Below are 14,434 nucleotides of genomic sequence, written 5' to 3'. Positions count from 1 at the left end.
TGCCTCAGTTTTGTTAACTTCTGTGTCAAATTATTTCAACTATCAACCAAAATAAATAGTTTTGCCATATTAGGGTGTATTTATATCATGTTTCTTTTGTTGGTTTTCTTTTTAATTTATGGCGAGGGGCGGCGTCGCCTGATGGAACAGCCAAGCTTGGTTTGTGTGATATTTGAAGCTAGTTTGTAGTAATTCGTGATACTGCTGTGATAGTGAAAGACGTGTAATTGGGGTCTTATCAGCCAAAAATGAGGGTTTACCTACACCGAAGTAAAATTAATTATATCTTCGTATTTTAATTATTATATTTCATGTGTATAGATGTTGAAATATAACGTTTGAGTGATATATGGGTAACCATATATCCCCCTTACACACCCACTAAACAAGCGAGACTAGAAACCCCCATCATGGCGCCCCACTTGTCCACATTGCCAATTCGTTATGTTCCAGCAGAGCGCTGAAAAAAAATCGCTCTTTTCTCAGACGATATTCTGCCTTCCTTTTGCTGCCAGCGCTGAATATATTTCCCTTGACTCTCTCTCAGAAAAAATGCCGGCCCGTTTGGGGGACGGCGCCGCCATATTGGACCGGGGGTGCAAATCGAACGTGTAGGGGTCGTTGCTAAACAGTGGTTCGGCTAGCAGCCAGAACGAAGGGAAATTCAGACGCAGTTGAGGAGGAAATACTGGATGCAGGGCGCCATTTTGTCCAGAGTTGGACCGTACCGACCGTTTCTGCTGTTAGCACGACCGTTGGATGGAAAAAATCAGCGGCGAAGCGGGAAATTTCGCAGCCAAGCGGGCAGGGAATGAGCATGTCTGGCCACCTGCACGGGTCTAACCAACAAGTGGCTTCCATCGGAGATAAATAACATAGCACTCAGTAGCAGGGCAGGGTACGAGTCATGTGCAACAAGTCTGGCCGGGCTGAGGAAAACTATAAACAAACAAACAACAAATAAAACATACAAATAAAGTTTAAAGTGTAAATATGCAGTAATAAACAAGGTATGAAACTAGTTACTTAACCAACAAGTGGCTATAAATAACATAGCACGGCAGGGTACATGTGCAACAAGTCTGACCGGGCTGGGGAAAATATAAAACAAACAGACAGACAGACAGACAGACAACAAATACCACTTATACAAATAAACAGATATGCAGTAATAAACAAGGTATGAAACTAGTTAGTTAACCAACAAGTGGATTCTATGGCAGATAAATATTACCTAGCAGGGCAGGGTACGAGTCATGTGCAACAAGTCTCGCCGGGCTGAGAAAAAAAATATAAACAAACAAACAAACAACAACTAAAACTTGTACAGATACACAAATATGCAGCAACAAATAACTGAGGCAATTAAAACTAGTCACATTCGTGTGCAACAAACCTCGCCGGGCTGAGAAAAAATAAACAAACAAACAAACAAACAAGCAAGAAACAACAGATAAAACTTGTACAAACACACAAATATACAGAAACAAATAACCAATGCATGAAACTAGTTCTCTCCACAGGAATAGTTTTCACATCAGACCAAGGAGCAGACCAAAAAAATGTATAAAATAAACAGTAAAATTTTAACAAATATGAAAAATAATAACAAATTCGGAAAAGCTAAAAGTGCCAATAGATTGATAACTTGCATCTAAAGGAAACTCAAATTTTTTATTCTTTTTTTAAAAAACGCTCATGCAGTTCCAGGCTAGCTACTTTAAACTTCCGGACATAAAAAGCTATCCGTCACCCAAAATCGAAACCATAGCATATCCAGGACACTCGGATAAAAAATTTACGGGAAATTCTACTGTAGTACCCAGAAAAGCCGCCTGGAGGCCAAACATCGACGTTGGTCTTCCAAGAACACTGTCAGTATGAATAGACCAAATATCATCCCAATCCATCCAGACGTTATTTTATAATAAGTGACCATCTTTAAATATGCTGCTAACAAATATTTGAAAGCACACACAGACGCATGCACACACAGGCACACTAACGTTAACACACAGACACACTAAAACAATACATTTTGTTAAACTTTTCAGATGAGTGATTTTGCCAAACGGAACAGTCGGCAAATTTGGCAAGAGACATCAACTGGGGAAAATAAGGAGTGGCCCCACCAGATCATGGGCGTTACCTAGCGGAGAGAAACGGTACTGCAAGGTAAACGTTAAAATTTAACACTTGTTGCCTTCGCTGAGAAGATTATGTTTTCAGTGGTGGTTTGTATGTATATTTGGTTGGTTGGTTGGTTGGTTGGTTGGTTGGTTGGTTGGTTGGTTGGTTGGTTGGTTGGTTGGTTGGTTGGTTGGTGTGGACTGTTTTATTGATAACCGATAACACGCGACCCTGTTCTATTGATAATTGATAATGTGGCATATGACCTGTTTTATTGATAACTGATAACACGTAACCTGTTCTATGTATAATGGTGATAACTGTCGCAATGTGACTTCCATTATGCTTCATTGATTAAGAAAAACTATATTATGTCTTATTCTAATGACTATCTTAAAAAAATTCACACGGCATACGGAGATGATGTCATATGAACATTTTAATGGAATTTATAACCGTATAGTTTTGTGCAGTTTTCTGAAGGCTTGGGCAAGGGTTTAAGGTTAAAGTTCTATCTAAAACCCCGTGTAAAGGTCGTGCGTTTACATTATAAAGACAACTGTCGTCTGTCTGCCCTCCATATTCGCGGGTCAGCTGGAGTTTGTGCTTCCGGGTCAGAGTTCAAGAAACGGTCCGTGTCGTATCCGGATGATGATGATGGTGAGCCCTCCTACGCTGATCTCTTGCCCAGGAGGATGATGGGATCGGGCGGGCAGCCGAGGCACTCCCCTCCCCACCGCTTCTCCGGATTCTCCATCCGTCCGGATTCCGGAATCTCAGACATTCCGGAATCCTGAACTTTCCGTGGTCCGGAATCCAGAGCCTCTGTCTTTCCGGAATCAGGATTTTCCACCCGTCCGGAATCCAGAATCTTTGACATTCCGGAATCCGGAACTTCTTGTGGTTTAGAATCCGGAACTTTCTGTGGTCCGGAATCCGGATTCTCGTTGTGTAGATTTTCCGGAACGTCGTCGAGAGAAGCCCTTCCGGAGATGAGGATGGGGTCCGGAGGGCAGCCGAGACACGCGCCTCCCCACCGCTTAGCCGGAACGGAATCCGGATTCTCACGCCTGTAGAAAACTGGAGGGAAAGAAGTTAACAAAAGAAATTGATAAGTGAAATCAAAATAGATAAATAAAAATCAAATGGCAGGCAGGCAGCGATGATTTTGGATATTTATTTCACACATGAACATTTGGAACAAGGTACCACAATATTACACCGAGAACCCCATATAACAAATCCTATACTGGCCGAATCAGATTTGCTCACTACAGGTATTTATTCAGCACTGTGACCCTGGAAAGTACTAGTACAGTGGTTGTCTTTCAACCCCCATACTCACCCTCGACGCCCTGGTCCCCAAACTTGCCCAGTGGACTCGCCTGGAAATTCGAAAAAAAAAAACAGGTCGTAAGTTTTTTGGGATTGCAATAGTCTATTTTTGCTTCCGGTCAGATTCGCCACTTTTTGTTAACGTTACTGCCTGCAAGGTTGCAGCAAGGCATATGACGTCAGGGTAGGCAGCGACTCCTGGCGATCTCTATGTGAAGTCCAGTCAAAAAGTGTCGCTTTTTGGGTGACGTTTTACGAAGCGTACGATTTCGACAGGCTATTATCAACCCAGAGTTAAACGTTAAATTCAGATTTATTAAACGTTTGGCAGATGTTGGTGTCAGGTTAAAAAGTAGTGTTTTGCGGCCTCTTTTTCGTTCGTCTAAACGTTTTTTTTCTCTGCACGCCTTTTTTTAAAAATCTATGTTAGCTCTTACAAACGAGAAGACAAACTGCTCCGAAAACTGCCGTGAAACAAGCCGGACACTACATCAGCCGCAGGAAGTTTTTTTCCCAAAATTGTAACCACAGCATTAGCCAAACCTCAGGTTAGCCTCTCCCGACCCCTTCCCGACCCACTCCCGATCCCCTCCCGACCCATACCGTCTCCTTACCTGCACACTCAATGCTGCCAGGAAGAACAGCAACAGGTCCCGCCAAAACAGAGCCATTTTCCCGCCGTTTCTCTCAGCTCAGACGACACTGACCGTGATTTTCCCGCCAAACGCCGATTTTCCCGCCAAACGCCGTTTCTCTCAGCTCAGACGATTTTTTTGACTGAAAACCTCCAAAAACTCACGCCATTTATACCTACATTGTATGACGTCACACGCCGGGTAGACGTCAGAGGTCTAGATCGTAAATTACTCACTCACTAAATTAAAAAAAAAACTAATAAAACTAATAAATCTATTAATAAATCAATCAGTATCGATATGTGGGAGTGACATGCTTGTGAAGTTTGGATAAAGGATGGCAAAAAGTCTGTGTTATCAAGAAACGGTGTGTCGGTTAAAAGAAATTAGACGATTCGGGGTGGACTATTTTGTTTACATTTGAGAAAAGTAACGTTACAATTTAGGATATTATGTTTTTAACACTTTGGCTGTATGATTCCACATGTCATCTTTGTTTGACGTGTGTGTGCGTATGTGCGTGTGTGTTTGTGTGTGGTGGGGGGAGGGGGGAGTTTGGACATAACAAACTCTAAAAATTGTAAATCTGAAATTACAACAATCTCTAAACCAGGAGGACAATGTATAGTAAGTTAAGGCTTCAGATGTGGATCCCATAGGCAGTTGCCTTTTTATTCATTAAAATGTATGTATGAGTGATACTGCTATGCCGTCTGTTTCAGGACAGGTGACAACTTGGAGAGGGAGGATTCTGTGCAATTATAAATTAAAACGGAACGGAACCGATCCGGCAAACAGACAAACCATAAATCCCGGCTGTTGGGTTTATTAGCGATTCCGTGCGCTCCCGGGGCCATAAAATCCGCACAAACATTTACATTCTGTTGCTGTCTTAATCTTAGTGGGGACGTGTGACGTGTGGTGCTCGGCCCAGGCCCAAGAGGTCCAGGGTTCGAATCCTGCCCGATGTCACCGATCTTGTGTACTTGGGAAAGGCAATTTACACGACTTTCATCACTTCACTCAGGTGGAAATGAGTACCTAGCTTCGGTTAGGGACGTCCCTCGGATAGGACATTAAATGGAGGTCCCGTGTTTGGGGAGAGCCACACTCCACGCACGTTAAAGAACCCACCGCAGTTATCGAAAAGAGTAGGGGACCTTCCTGGTGTCAGTGGTTCAAACCTTACAGTCTGGTCTCAGGTTTGACATCTTCAAAAGGTGATAGTCACCTGTTATGTCCATCCTTCCTCAAATGTGGTAAATCTTCATAAAATAAAATTTAAAAAATCAGTTTGGCGCCACCGGAAGTGGGATGCTGCATTCTGCTGATGCTCTGCTACACAACCATCTTCTGACATCATTTCCGGTAACATGACACATCGAACAATAAACCAAAAACGTCATAGATACTTTATTTATGCTGATTTTATTGAAATTGCAACAGGGATAGATATTGCACGGAACTATATGTGTCAATTACTTTGGCAACCCACGTGCACGATTAGGGTTATTTTATTGGGGTGATCTCATCTGGTCGGAAATAACACACGCACGCACAGAGAGGGAAAGCTAGAGGTAGAGGCATACAATTTCTGTCACACATGTACACACACGCACGTACACAGATACACTCACTCCTTCACTAACACACATATACTCTGACACAAAAACAGTACTTTAGCCAGCATCTATGCTGCTCATTCCATGCTTTATTACGTCACAGCAGGTCATAGTTCACTGCCAAGTCCGGGAGTATTAAAGTTTGCAGAGTCGCAATAGAGAGAACAGAGTTCCTAAAAACTGGAGGAACGCTTCAAGTTCAACCAGTGAGCAGAACTAGTGTGCAGTACCTGTACTGCACGCAAGGTGACGCGGAACACACAAAGACAATTGCACAAAGGGTGTGGGAGGGTGGCGTTACCGAGGTCTAAAACTGCCGCTTGCCGGGAAAGCCGTTTCCGAGTTCCTCCTTGGGAGGATCTTGAAACTGCCGTTTTCCAGGAAAGCCGTTACCGAGGTTCTCCTGGGGATCTTGAAACTGCCTCTTGCCGGGAAAGCCGTTGCCGAGGTTCTCGTGGGGATCTTGAAACTGCCGTTTGCCAGGAAAGCCGTTGCCGAGGTTCTCATGGGGATCCTGAAACTGCCGTTTTCCGGGAACGCCGTTGCCGAGGTTCTCCTGGGGGTCTTGAAACTGCCGCTTGCCGGGAAAGCCGTTGCCGAGGTTCTCCTGGGGATCTTGAAACTGCCGTTTTCCCGGAAAGCCGTTGCCAAGGCCAGGTTCCGGGGGATCTTGAAACGGTGGCTTTCTGGGAAAACCGTTGCCGAGTTCCTCTTGGGGATCTTGAAACTGCCGCTTCACTGAAAAGGAACGCGACCGATCAGTTTGTAAAGCACGACATGAAAAGAGACAAAGTGAGATGAGATACTGTATATATATAATTCATATTTCATAAAAAAAATTGATATTTTCCATATATATCTATGATTGAATGAATAAATGAAGGAATGAACAAATGAATGAAAATTTTTATTAACGGTCTTGCGCTCTATGCGCGCAGTCGGTATGGGCTTATAAGCTCATAACACACCAGAAGAAAATACTAAAATTTATATATATGGTACACAAAACAAAAAAGAGGCACAGATTAACGTAATGAACCAAAACGTGGCAAAATTGTCAATAAGATACAAGGATCATATTTCCTCACCTTCTCCGCCCTGCAGCCGGCGCATGCGCAGGCCGGGTTGAAGGTGAGCGCCAAGCGGGCTGGCCTGCGGAAAAAGTAGAGAGTCAAAACGAGGAGACAACGTGGCACATTAAGGCGTGCGAAAAGTTTTTGCCAGGTTTTTCGGCCACCTACTTCACCTGTAGCCTCACAGTGGGAAACTTGAAGGATACTTGATTACTTAACGCTGTCGCCTCACTGTTAAGTAGGATGGAAAGACTTAAGACAGGGAAAACAAAAAGGCAGTTTAATTACGACTTAAGAAAGGGGGACATTAAAATTCAGGTTAAGACGGAAGAAAAGCTGTTTCACCTGTGCAAGTTGCAGCCCCACAGTTGGGATGTATAAAAGACGTAAGAAAGCGGGAACATTAGGAATCAGTTTTAGACGTAAGAAAATCTGTTTTTACCTGGGTTAGGGTTGTATAAAAGTCGTAAGAAAGAGGGAGCATTGAGAGTCAGTTTAAGAAAGTTGCAATTGGAATGAAGACCTCACCTGCGCCAGGTATATTCCCGCCAGCAGCAGCAGCGCGGCTCCGACTCCGGATAGCGTCATGACGTCAGGACGTAATCTCCGCTCCTCTCTCCGCGCACCTGGGTTTATATAAACCTCACCTGACGGCAGGTGGGAACCAAACAGGTGAGGTGTGACGTCATCTGTTGACGCTGTTGCGACATTTTCTGTTATTTTTCCTTCCCAACATTTTTCTTCTCCATGCCCCCCCCCCCCACACACACACCTGAATTTTGCATTTATTTATCACTATTACAATATTCTGGTGACGCTGTACCTTTGAGTTGACTGGCTTTATTAATACTTCTGTCAAGTGTCAATACAACTTTCCTCACCTGTGTTTTCAACCTTAAAAACTGAACCGTTGATTTAAAGCTTGATTTTGGAAACGGTCCTTTTCTAATTGGGATCTGCAGTAAAGAGCTATGATGTTAAAAACATGAGTCTATTTCTAGACCTGTAAATTTTTAATTTTCTACAATAAAAGCTTTTCGGAAACTCCGACAGCGAAGTTTCGCCTCCTCGGTAACTTGGAAGGCGGGTTTTTGTTACGCGGTGACGTCAGGTGGAAGATGAGCGCTGATTGGTGGGAAGCTTCAAGAGTGGCCGGTGATTGGTGCTGCCATGGCGACCGCGTCAGAGTTACCGAGGAGCCGAAACTTTGCGACTGGACTTTCCTAAAAGCTTTTAAGGCAGGAAATTAAAAATTTACAGGTGTAGAAAGAATAGAGACGTGTTTTTATCTTCATACGATAGTTCACTCTATCTTCACGGTAGCAAAAGCTCACAGTCTGAGAAAAATGGACATGTTCACGGAACTATATGTTCACGGTGGCGACAGGTGCAGGAATGAGAAAGTCAGAATTATTTGTTAGCTGTCATGATAAGTTCACGGTACAGAAGTGACAGTGAAAACAGTGAACATAAAAATAAAAGTACCGTGAAAAAAATTAGGAATTACAAACGCACAATTCAGGTGGATGGGGGGCTTGGATACGCACAAATGTTTGGGAGGAAAAATTAACAAATTAGCACTTCTAGCGCACTCAGCCAGCCACTTGACATTTCCGACTTACCCACACATTTGGTCACTTTCCCGCCAATGACGTCACCACAAATATGTACACAATGTCGGTAAATGTCAGCTAATGATAGTACAAATCCGTAACCTGCAAGTTTCTACCAGGAGCAGACTTAAAAGCATCCAGTGCAGTTTTTAGGGCTTGGAAACCAGATTTTTAAAAGCCAATATTCTAGTCATTATATTTATCTAAATACTGGGACCTCATTTATCTAAATATTTAAACCTCGCTATTCCAATGTACATTGACCCCCCCCCCCCTGGAGCAAAAATCCCCCAAATTCTGACGTAAAATTATTGCTTGAAGGGCCCTGGGATAATTTTAAGGTACCACCCAGAAAATAAAGAACTCATTTTGTGGCTTGTTTCTGCAGTTTTAAAGGCCCAAAATATGAAATTCTGATTTAAATGTGCTAAAGTGAAGCAGTAGGTGGCAATATTACAAATACTGCCTTTTCAAATATTGCCGCTAGGAACGCTGCTACACAAAGTTAGCAGCGTTCCTAGCGGTGAGAAGCAGTACTGCAGTCGGAAGCTAATAGGAAAATGTCTGACAGGAGAAACATTCCTGGTTGTGTAAGAATAAACTACCTATATCTTATGTCTTACCAACCTCATGAAATTATTTCTAAAAAAAATAGTAAAAGTCAGGTAACGTTTATTTTGTAAACAGTACGTATAACTTACATAACGATCGTAGTAAATAAAATCCAAGTCCAGTAATTTCAGTTACTTCCATTGTCAATTCCTGTTCTGTTTACTAAGTATACATTTCCCGACGTTATTGATAATCGATGAATCCAACTTTTCGAGCAGTGTTATACGTAGACAAGGATGACTACAAGGCTTATAAGGACTGATAAAATATCTTTATTGATATGCAGGTACAGTAGTTTCATCCGGAAGTTCTGTATTTGCAATAGTTAAAAAAAACAAGACGTGTCGAGAAGGCTAGATACAGGGCATTACATAAACTTGTAATCAGCAAATATATAATGTAGACAACGCTAGACTCAAATTATCCAGATAGCTAAAGCAAGACACTGGTACGATTGTGGCTATGACACGTCGTTAAAGTACTAAGTTTTCACCCAAGTTTTCATCACACTGGGACTGAAACAGGAATTTGCCGGAGACAAACTTGGTAGAAGCCCCGGCACCGCGTCAAGGTGTTGCCTCCATTGCCGAGGTAAATTCGGACGCCATCCTGACAACAACCACTCACAGTCCCGACAAAATCACAGCAAAGTTTTAAAAACAGTTTCACTGAGCTCACAGTGGTTTGTAATAGAATTATATTCGGAAAGTGTTTTGTGCCTTTTGTGAAAGTGAACAGCCAGAAATGGCGAAGGCAATGTTCAGCTGTGCGCTGCCTTGCTAAGTTTTTTTTTTCGCCCCTGCCTATCTAATGTTATTATTGAGTTATAATTGAGATTCTTTTATCAAATCCTACTGTAAGCGTCTACAGTTTGTTTTGTTTATTATACAATTAGGCTGCCTAAGTTAGTCTTATTAAGCCTCATTCTTCCTAAGCTGTTCACAATCTTTCCAAACCGAAGTTTATGTTTTCTTTGCTGCCAATGTGAGCTGAGTGAATTCCATACGAAAATTCAGAAAGAATGGCAAATAAAGAGGGACTATCAGTGGTAGTGTCAGGATGGGCGTCGGTTTGCCAAAAATAATGTGCGCCAATTTTCCGTGGCTAAAAAGAAGTTCCTAGGACCAACATTTGGCCAACATGCAGTCCTAGTCCGTCTACTACCCTCCCCACCTATACCGTCCTTGTCAACAAACAAAACCATAAGAAACATGCTACATTCTTTACATAAACGCGTTCAAAATCTGTTTCCTGTTGTCCTGATGTTCACCGGCGATCTTCTTTCTGCATCATCTGTATCGTAACGACAGAAAAAAAAATACCAAGAACAAGCACACAAACCCAAACAATCAAAATACGACCTAACATTTATCAAAGACATAGAATTATTTAGCAAGCATTCAATTCCATCAAGTAAGATAATTGTCGAAGAGATTACTAGTTATAAAACCTGCATAAGTTAATTAAGGATACGCCAAAAAGCAATTACTCAAGAAACTGGATATGATTTTGGATTATGATTATGATTTTCCAGTTGCCTGAGTAACTGCTTTTTGGCGTATCTTATTACCTGGATGTCTAACCTTCACCGACGTTAATTAAGGATACGCCACAGCAAGAACAGCTGTCCTTGTGACTGGCAGATCTGAGATACGGAGCCAGGAACACTTCCTTCAACCAGCCAGTCTTTAGGGAGAAGTCTAGATCTCAGCGTCGTAGATCCTACGGTTTTCCAGTCCAGGGTGGGCCTGTGTGGTAAAAAAAGATAGGAAAGAAGAGAAGAAGGTTCACGTTAGTATCAGGTATGACATGCAACACCGCCTTGAGTCACATTGTACTATAGAACCAGGCGAAAATATAGCGACCTTTGCATAACCTGTACTGGGAATATATTTTATTTAAACTTTATTTCAGGCACTTGGCCCATATGACATACATACAGGAATATAAGGTACAGAAAAAGGACTGAGTAGCTAAAATACTTCTATCTAAATAACTAACTTTAAAAGACAGGATATATAAACTAGCACATTGTACTTTACACTTTATACATTAATTTCCTCGTTCGTTTGTTTTCCATATAGCCTGGTCTTCAGAGCTGAAAAAGCCAAGAAGCAGCCAACTTCCTTCCACCAGCCAGTCTCTAGGATCTAGGAAGAAGTCGTCTCGTTGTAGATACTCCAAATTCAGTCTTCCAGCACGTGGTGTAGCTGTAGTGTTGGGCAGAAATAAAACAAAGAGAAAGACGCACATTAATAACAAGTACAAGGCGCGAATACTGTTTGCCTCAATGTACTAGTACCATTACACACAAGTTTACTCATTCGTTCTTTCAGTCATTCATTCATTCATTCATTCATTCAACCATTCATTCATTCAACCATTCATTCATTCAACCATTCATTGAATCATTCAGCCATTCATTCATTCATTCATTCATTCATTCATTCATTCATTATTCATTCATCATTCATCCAGCAGCCATTCATTCATTCATTCACTTGACCACACGACCTTGACCCGGCGATGAACTTTAACCCTGATGAAAATGTGGCGATTCTGAAACAGAGAAACAAGAACAGCATTAAATTCGCAAGCTTGAGTATCACATATTAGACGTGTACATTTCAGGCATATTTTTTTTCAATCTGCACACTTTTAGAATTATATAACCATTGCAATAGACATTGTTGAAACCTTAGTGGTTTGCTAAGTGTTTGTGTGTGCGAGGAAAGGACGACAACATGGCCAATGTTTTGTTTGTTTGGTGAAACACTTTATTTAATGTACTTTTGTACAATGTACAAATTACATTTATTGAGCATCATGAACAATTTCTTATCTCCATAACCTTTACATACGTTATAAAACCTTAGAAGATTGGTAATGCTTTAGAGACATGCAATTTGACTAACTTCAAGCTAAAATGTGTGTGTGAATGCAGACAGTAGAAAGATACGATAAAGATACGAGGAGGGGGGCTAAGAAAAGGACAAGCGCTACAGTTACACCCATAAGGCACCCCGGGGGTTCGGCACGAGCCTAACAGACTTTATATCATTATTTATAAACTACTGCTTAACATTTATCAGTACCCCAGAACTACCCTCCCTTTCCAGATGGGGCAAACAAAAAGCAAAACCATGAGTTGGACCTAAACCCCAGAAATACTATTATAGCAAGCGGGTCAGACCCCCCTATTTAAAGGCATGGGGAGAAATATATGTTAATACACGAAAGTCTAAATGGCTACCTACTTCTTATAATAATCCATCCAATTCCTAAGAATATTCTTTGGAATTCTAGATGGATTTTAGTGGTGTCAATTCGCGTGAGTTCTAACAATTAGTAACATAACAATGCAGAATTCTATCGTGTTTGTGTACGTGTGTGCGAGTGTTTGCGAAAGAACGACACCATTTTTGCAGTGTAATTTTTTTGTGTAGTAAAATATCTTAACCCAACCGCGCTGCATATGTATATATGTGGGCATCATACTTGGAGTCTCCAGGGTTTTCGCGAGTTACTTTTATAAAACGCACGGGTTAAAACTATACAACGTTTACATCTATACCACGCACGTTTTACAACTATAACAACGTCGCGAGATGCCCCGCGCACTGCAAGCAAGCATAAAGAACAACAATTTAACCATTGATATACAAAAGCAACCACGTGAAATGCCACCACTAATTCTACCCAAGATTTCATGGAACTTTAACACAGTTCCATGAAAACTGGTCAACTTCTACAAAGTAAGGAATGTCGTGTGCCACTCACAATAGTCCTTACTTGTTCACCCATCCAATTCCACAAGAGTATTAAAGTCTTGGGAATTCTATGGATTTTAAATTAACATGGCATGTGACACAACATATTCATACAACAAAGCAAGAAACAAGGTTTTCGCGCCGCAAGCCGAATTACAACTATACAACGTTCGCGCGCGAGTTACAAATATACAACGCACGAATTACAAATATACATGAAAAGCACGAGTTACTTCTATACGACGCACGCATCTTTTCGTTGCTAAGGCAACTGCCTGCCTTCCCAACAGAAAAGATGGTTGAAGTAAGACTAGTTGTAGAGCACCTTTAGATCCGCGCATTGCAAGCGGGGGAGGGGGAAAAGCAAATTTTTTACACGAAATAGGAAAGTAAGAGAAACGCCAACTCACCCCCGCCATCTTGGAAACTAACTGTACAGGAACGTCTGATTTACACAACTATATGGCCTGATTTCGGACTGTTCCATTTGTTTCTACGGGTAAAATCGTACGTCACAATAATAATAAAAAGTTCGTTTAACTGCCCAAACTGCGACACAAATCGTTTTTTTTTTTAATGAATTGTCGTTGTAACACGTATCATATGTGTTTTATCACAAACCTAATTTGTTTATTTGGTATTTCATGAAAAAATTAATCCCCCACTTTTGGCAAGAATGGTTTCGTCCAGCGTCGTCGTTTCACCTGCACTTTAGCTGTCTTCAATCTTCTTCCACCAATCAGAGGCGAGATGGATTATTCTTCCACCAATCAGAGGCAAAAGAGATTTTCCACCAATAGATGACATCCTCTGGGAACCCCAAAACTGATGCGAGGGTGCGAATAAAAAGTTTGGCCAAAAAAAGTTGCTTTCATTATGAAATCTACGTGAACAGACGAAACATTTGGTATGAAAATAGACAATTAATAAAAATACAGAAAACTACTGATAACTACTAAGAAACTACTGGTAAAAAAACCTACTGGGTCTGACTTATTTTTTTGTAAGACGAAGGTCCCACTTTTTCTGTAATTTGTGGGCTTTCGGATAATGGGCAACGTTGAGAAAAATGGGCATATTTAACAATTACACCAAGATCATACATTGACCAAAACATAAAGAAGGGGCATTAAGAGTTCATTAACCCCAACGTGTCTGTAAGTGGAGTCGCGCAGTTTGAATTATGAATGGCGACTTTTGAAGCCCATTCATAAAATATACATCAGTTTTCCCGCCATTGTTCGGGCTGTGTTCGGGCCATTAGGCCACTTACGGTCTATTAAACTATAACAATAGGTGCTGAGGCCAGTTAGATACAATACGGGGTTTGTGGGCGTGATCTCGGTAATTCTTTCACATTCTTTCCCTCAAATGTTATATTAAGGATATTAATGCCTAAAATGACGTTTTATGCTATTTATGTTATGCTATGTCACGCTGTTAACCTGTTGTAATGTTCCAACATCATTTCAGACTTTAGGCTGCCACCTTTGGGACACTGTTGTTGCAAACGCAAATAAAACCATTGATATAAAAGCATACATACACACACACATACACACACACACACACACACACACACACACACACACACATACACACACACACACACACTATATATATATATATAGAGAGAGAGAGAGA

General features: G+C 41.4%; 2 protein-coding genes across 2 annotated transcripts; both read right to left on the bottom strand.

The window, feature by feature from the left end:
* Positions 1 to 2,557: 2,557 nt before the first annotated feature.
* LOC109467506 lies at positions 2,558 to 4,226 on the bottom strand. Its single transcript, XM_019765519.1, has 3 exons — positions 4,080 to 4,226; positions 3,476 to 3,515; positions 2,558 to 3,210 (listed from the first exon to the last, which is right to left on the bottom strand). The coding sequence occupies exons 1-3, from the start codon at positions 4,134 to 4,136 to the stop codon at positions 2,801 to 2,803; spliced, it is 507 nt and encodes a 168-aa protein (XP_019621078.1). The 5' UTR covers positions 4,137 to 4,226; the 3' UTR covers positions 2,558 to 2,800.
* A 1,803-nt stretch (positions 4,227 to 6,029) lies between these two features.
* On the bottom strand, positions 6,030 to 7,387 carry LOC109467505 (enterin neuropeptides-like). The gene is made up of 3 exons (XM_019765518.1): positions 7,324 to 7,387; positions 6,811 to 6,874; positions 6,030 to 6,460 (listed from the first exon to the last, which is right to left on the bottom strand). The coding sequence occupies exons 1-3, from the start codon at positions 7,381 to 7,383 to the stop codon at positions 6,030 to 6,032; spliced, it is 555 nt and encodes a 184-aa protein (XP_019621077.1). The 5' UTR covers positions 7,384 to 7,387.
* Positions 7,388 to 14,434: the final 7,047 nt, after the last annotated feature.

Source organism: Branchiostoma belcheri, unplaced genomic scaffold (assembly GCF_001625305.1).
Source record: "Branchiostoma belcheri isolate BF01 breed outbred unplaced genomic scaffold, Haploidv18h27 scaffold180, whole genome shotgun sequence".
Classification (NCBI taxonomy): Eukaryota; Metazoa; Chordata; class Leptocardii; order Amphioxiformes; family Branchiostomatidae; genus Branchiostoma; species Branchiostoma belcheri.
The sequence above is the reverse complement of the archived record's forward strand: the minus strand, read 5'-3'. Positions and strand labels throughout refer to the sequence as shown.

Excerpts from the sequence above, each read along its gene's own strand:
- LOC109467505 (XM_019765518.1), bottom strand. The coding sequence starts at position 7,383 with ATGACGCTATCCGGAGTCGGAGCCGCGCTGCTGCTGCTGGCGGGAATA. Across the intron at positions 6,875-7,323 it reads CGGGAATATACCTGGCGCAG|GCCAGCCCGCTTGGCGCTCA; the intron begins GTGAGGTCTTCA and ends CTTTTTCCGCAG. Across the intron at positions 6,461-6,810 it reads CCGGCTGCAGGGCGGAGAAG|TGAAGCGGCAGTTTCAAGAT; the intron begins GTGAGGAAATAT and ends GTTCCTTTTCAG.
- LOC109467506 (XM_019765519.1), bottom strand. The coding sequence starts at position 4,136 with ATGGCTCTGTTTTGGCGGGACCTGTTGCTGTTCTTCCTGGCAGCATTG. Across the intron at positions 3,516-4,079 it reads TGGCAGCATTGAGTGTGCAG|GCGAGTCCACTGGGCAAGTT; the intron begins GTAAGGAGACGG and ends TCGAATTTCCAG. Across the intron at positions 3,211-3,475 it reads TGGGGACCAGGGCGTCGAGG|TTTTCTACAGGCGTGAGAAT; the intron begins GTGAGTATGGGG and ends CTTTCCCTCCAG.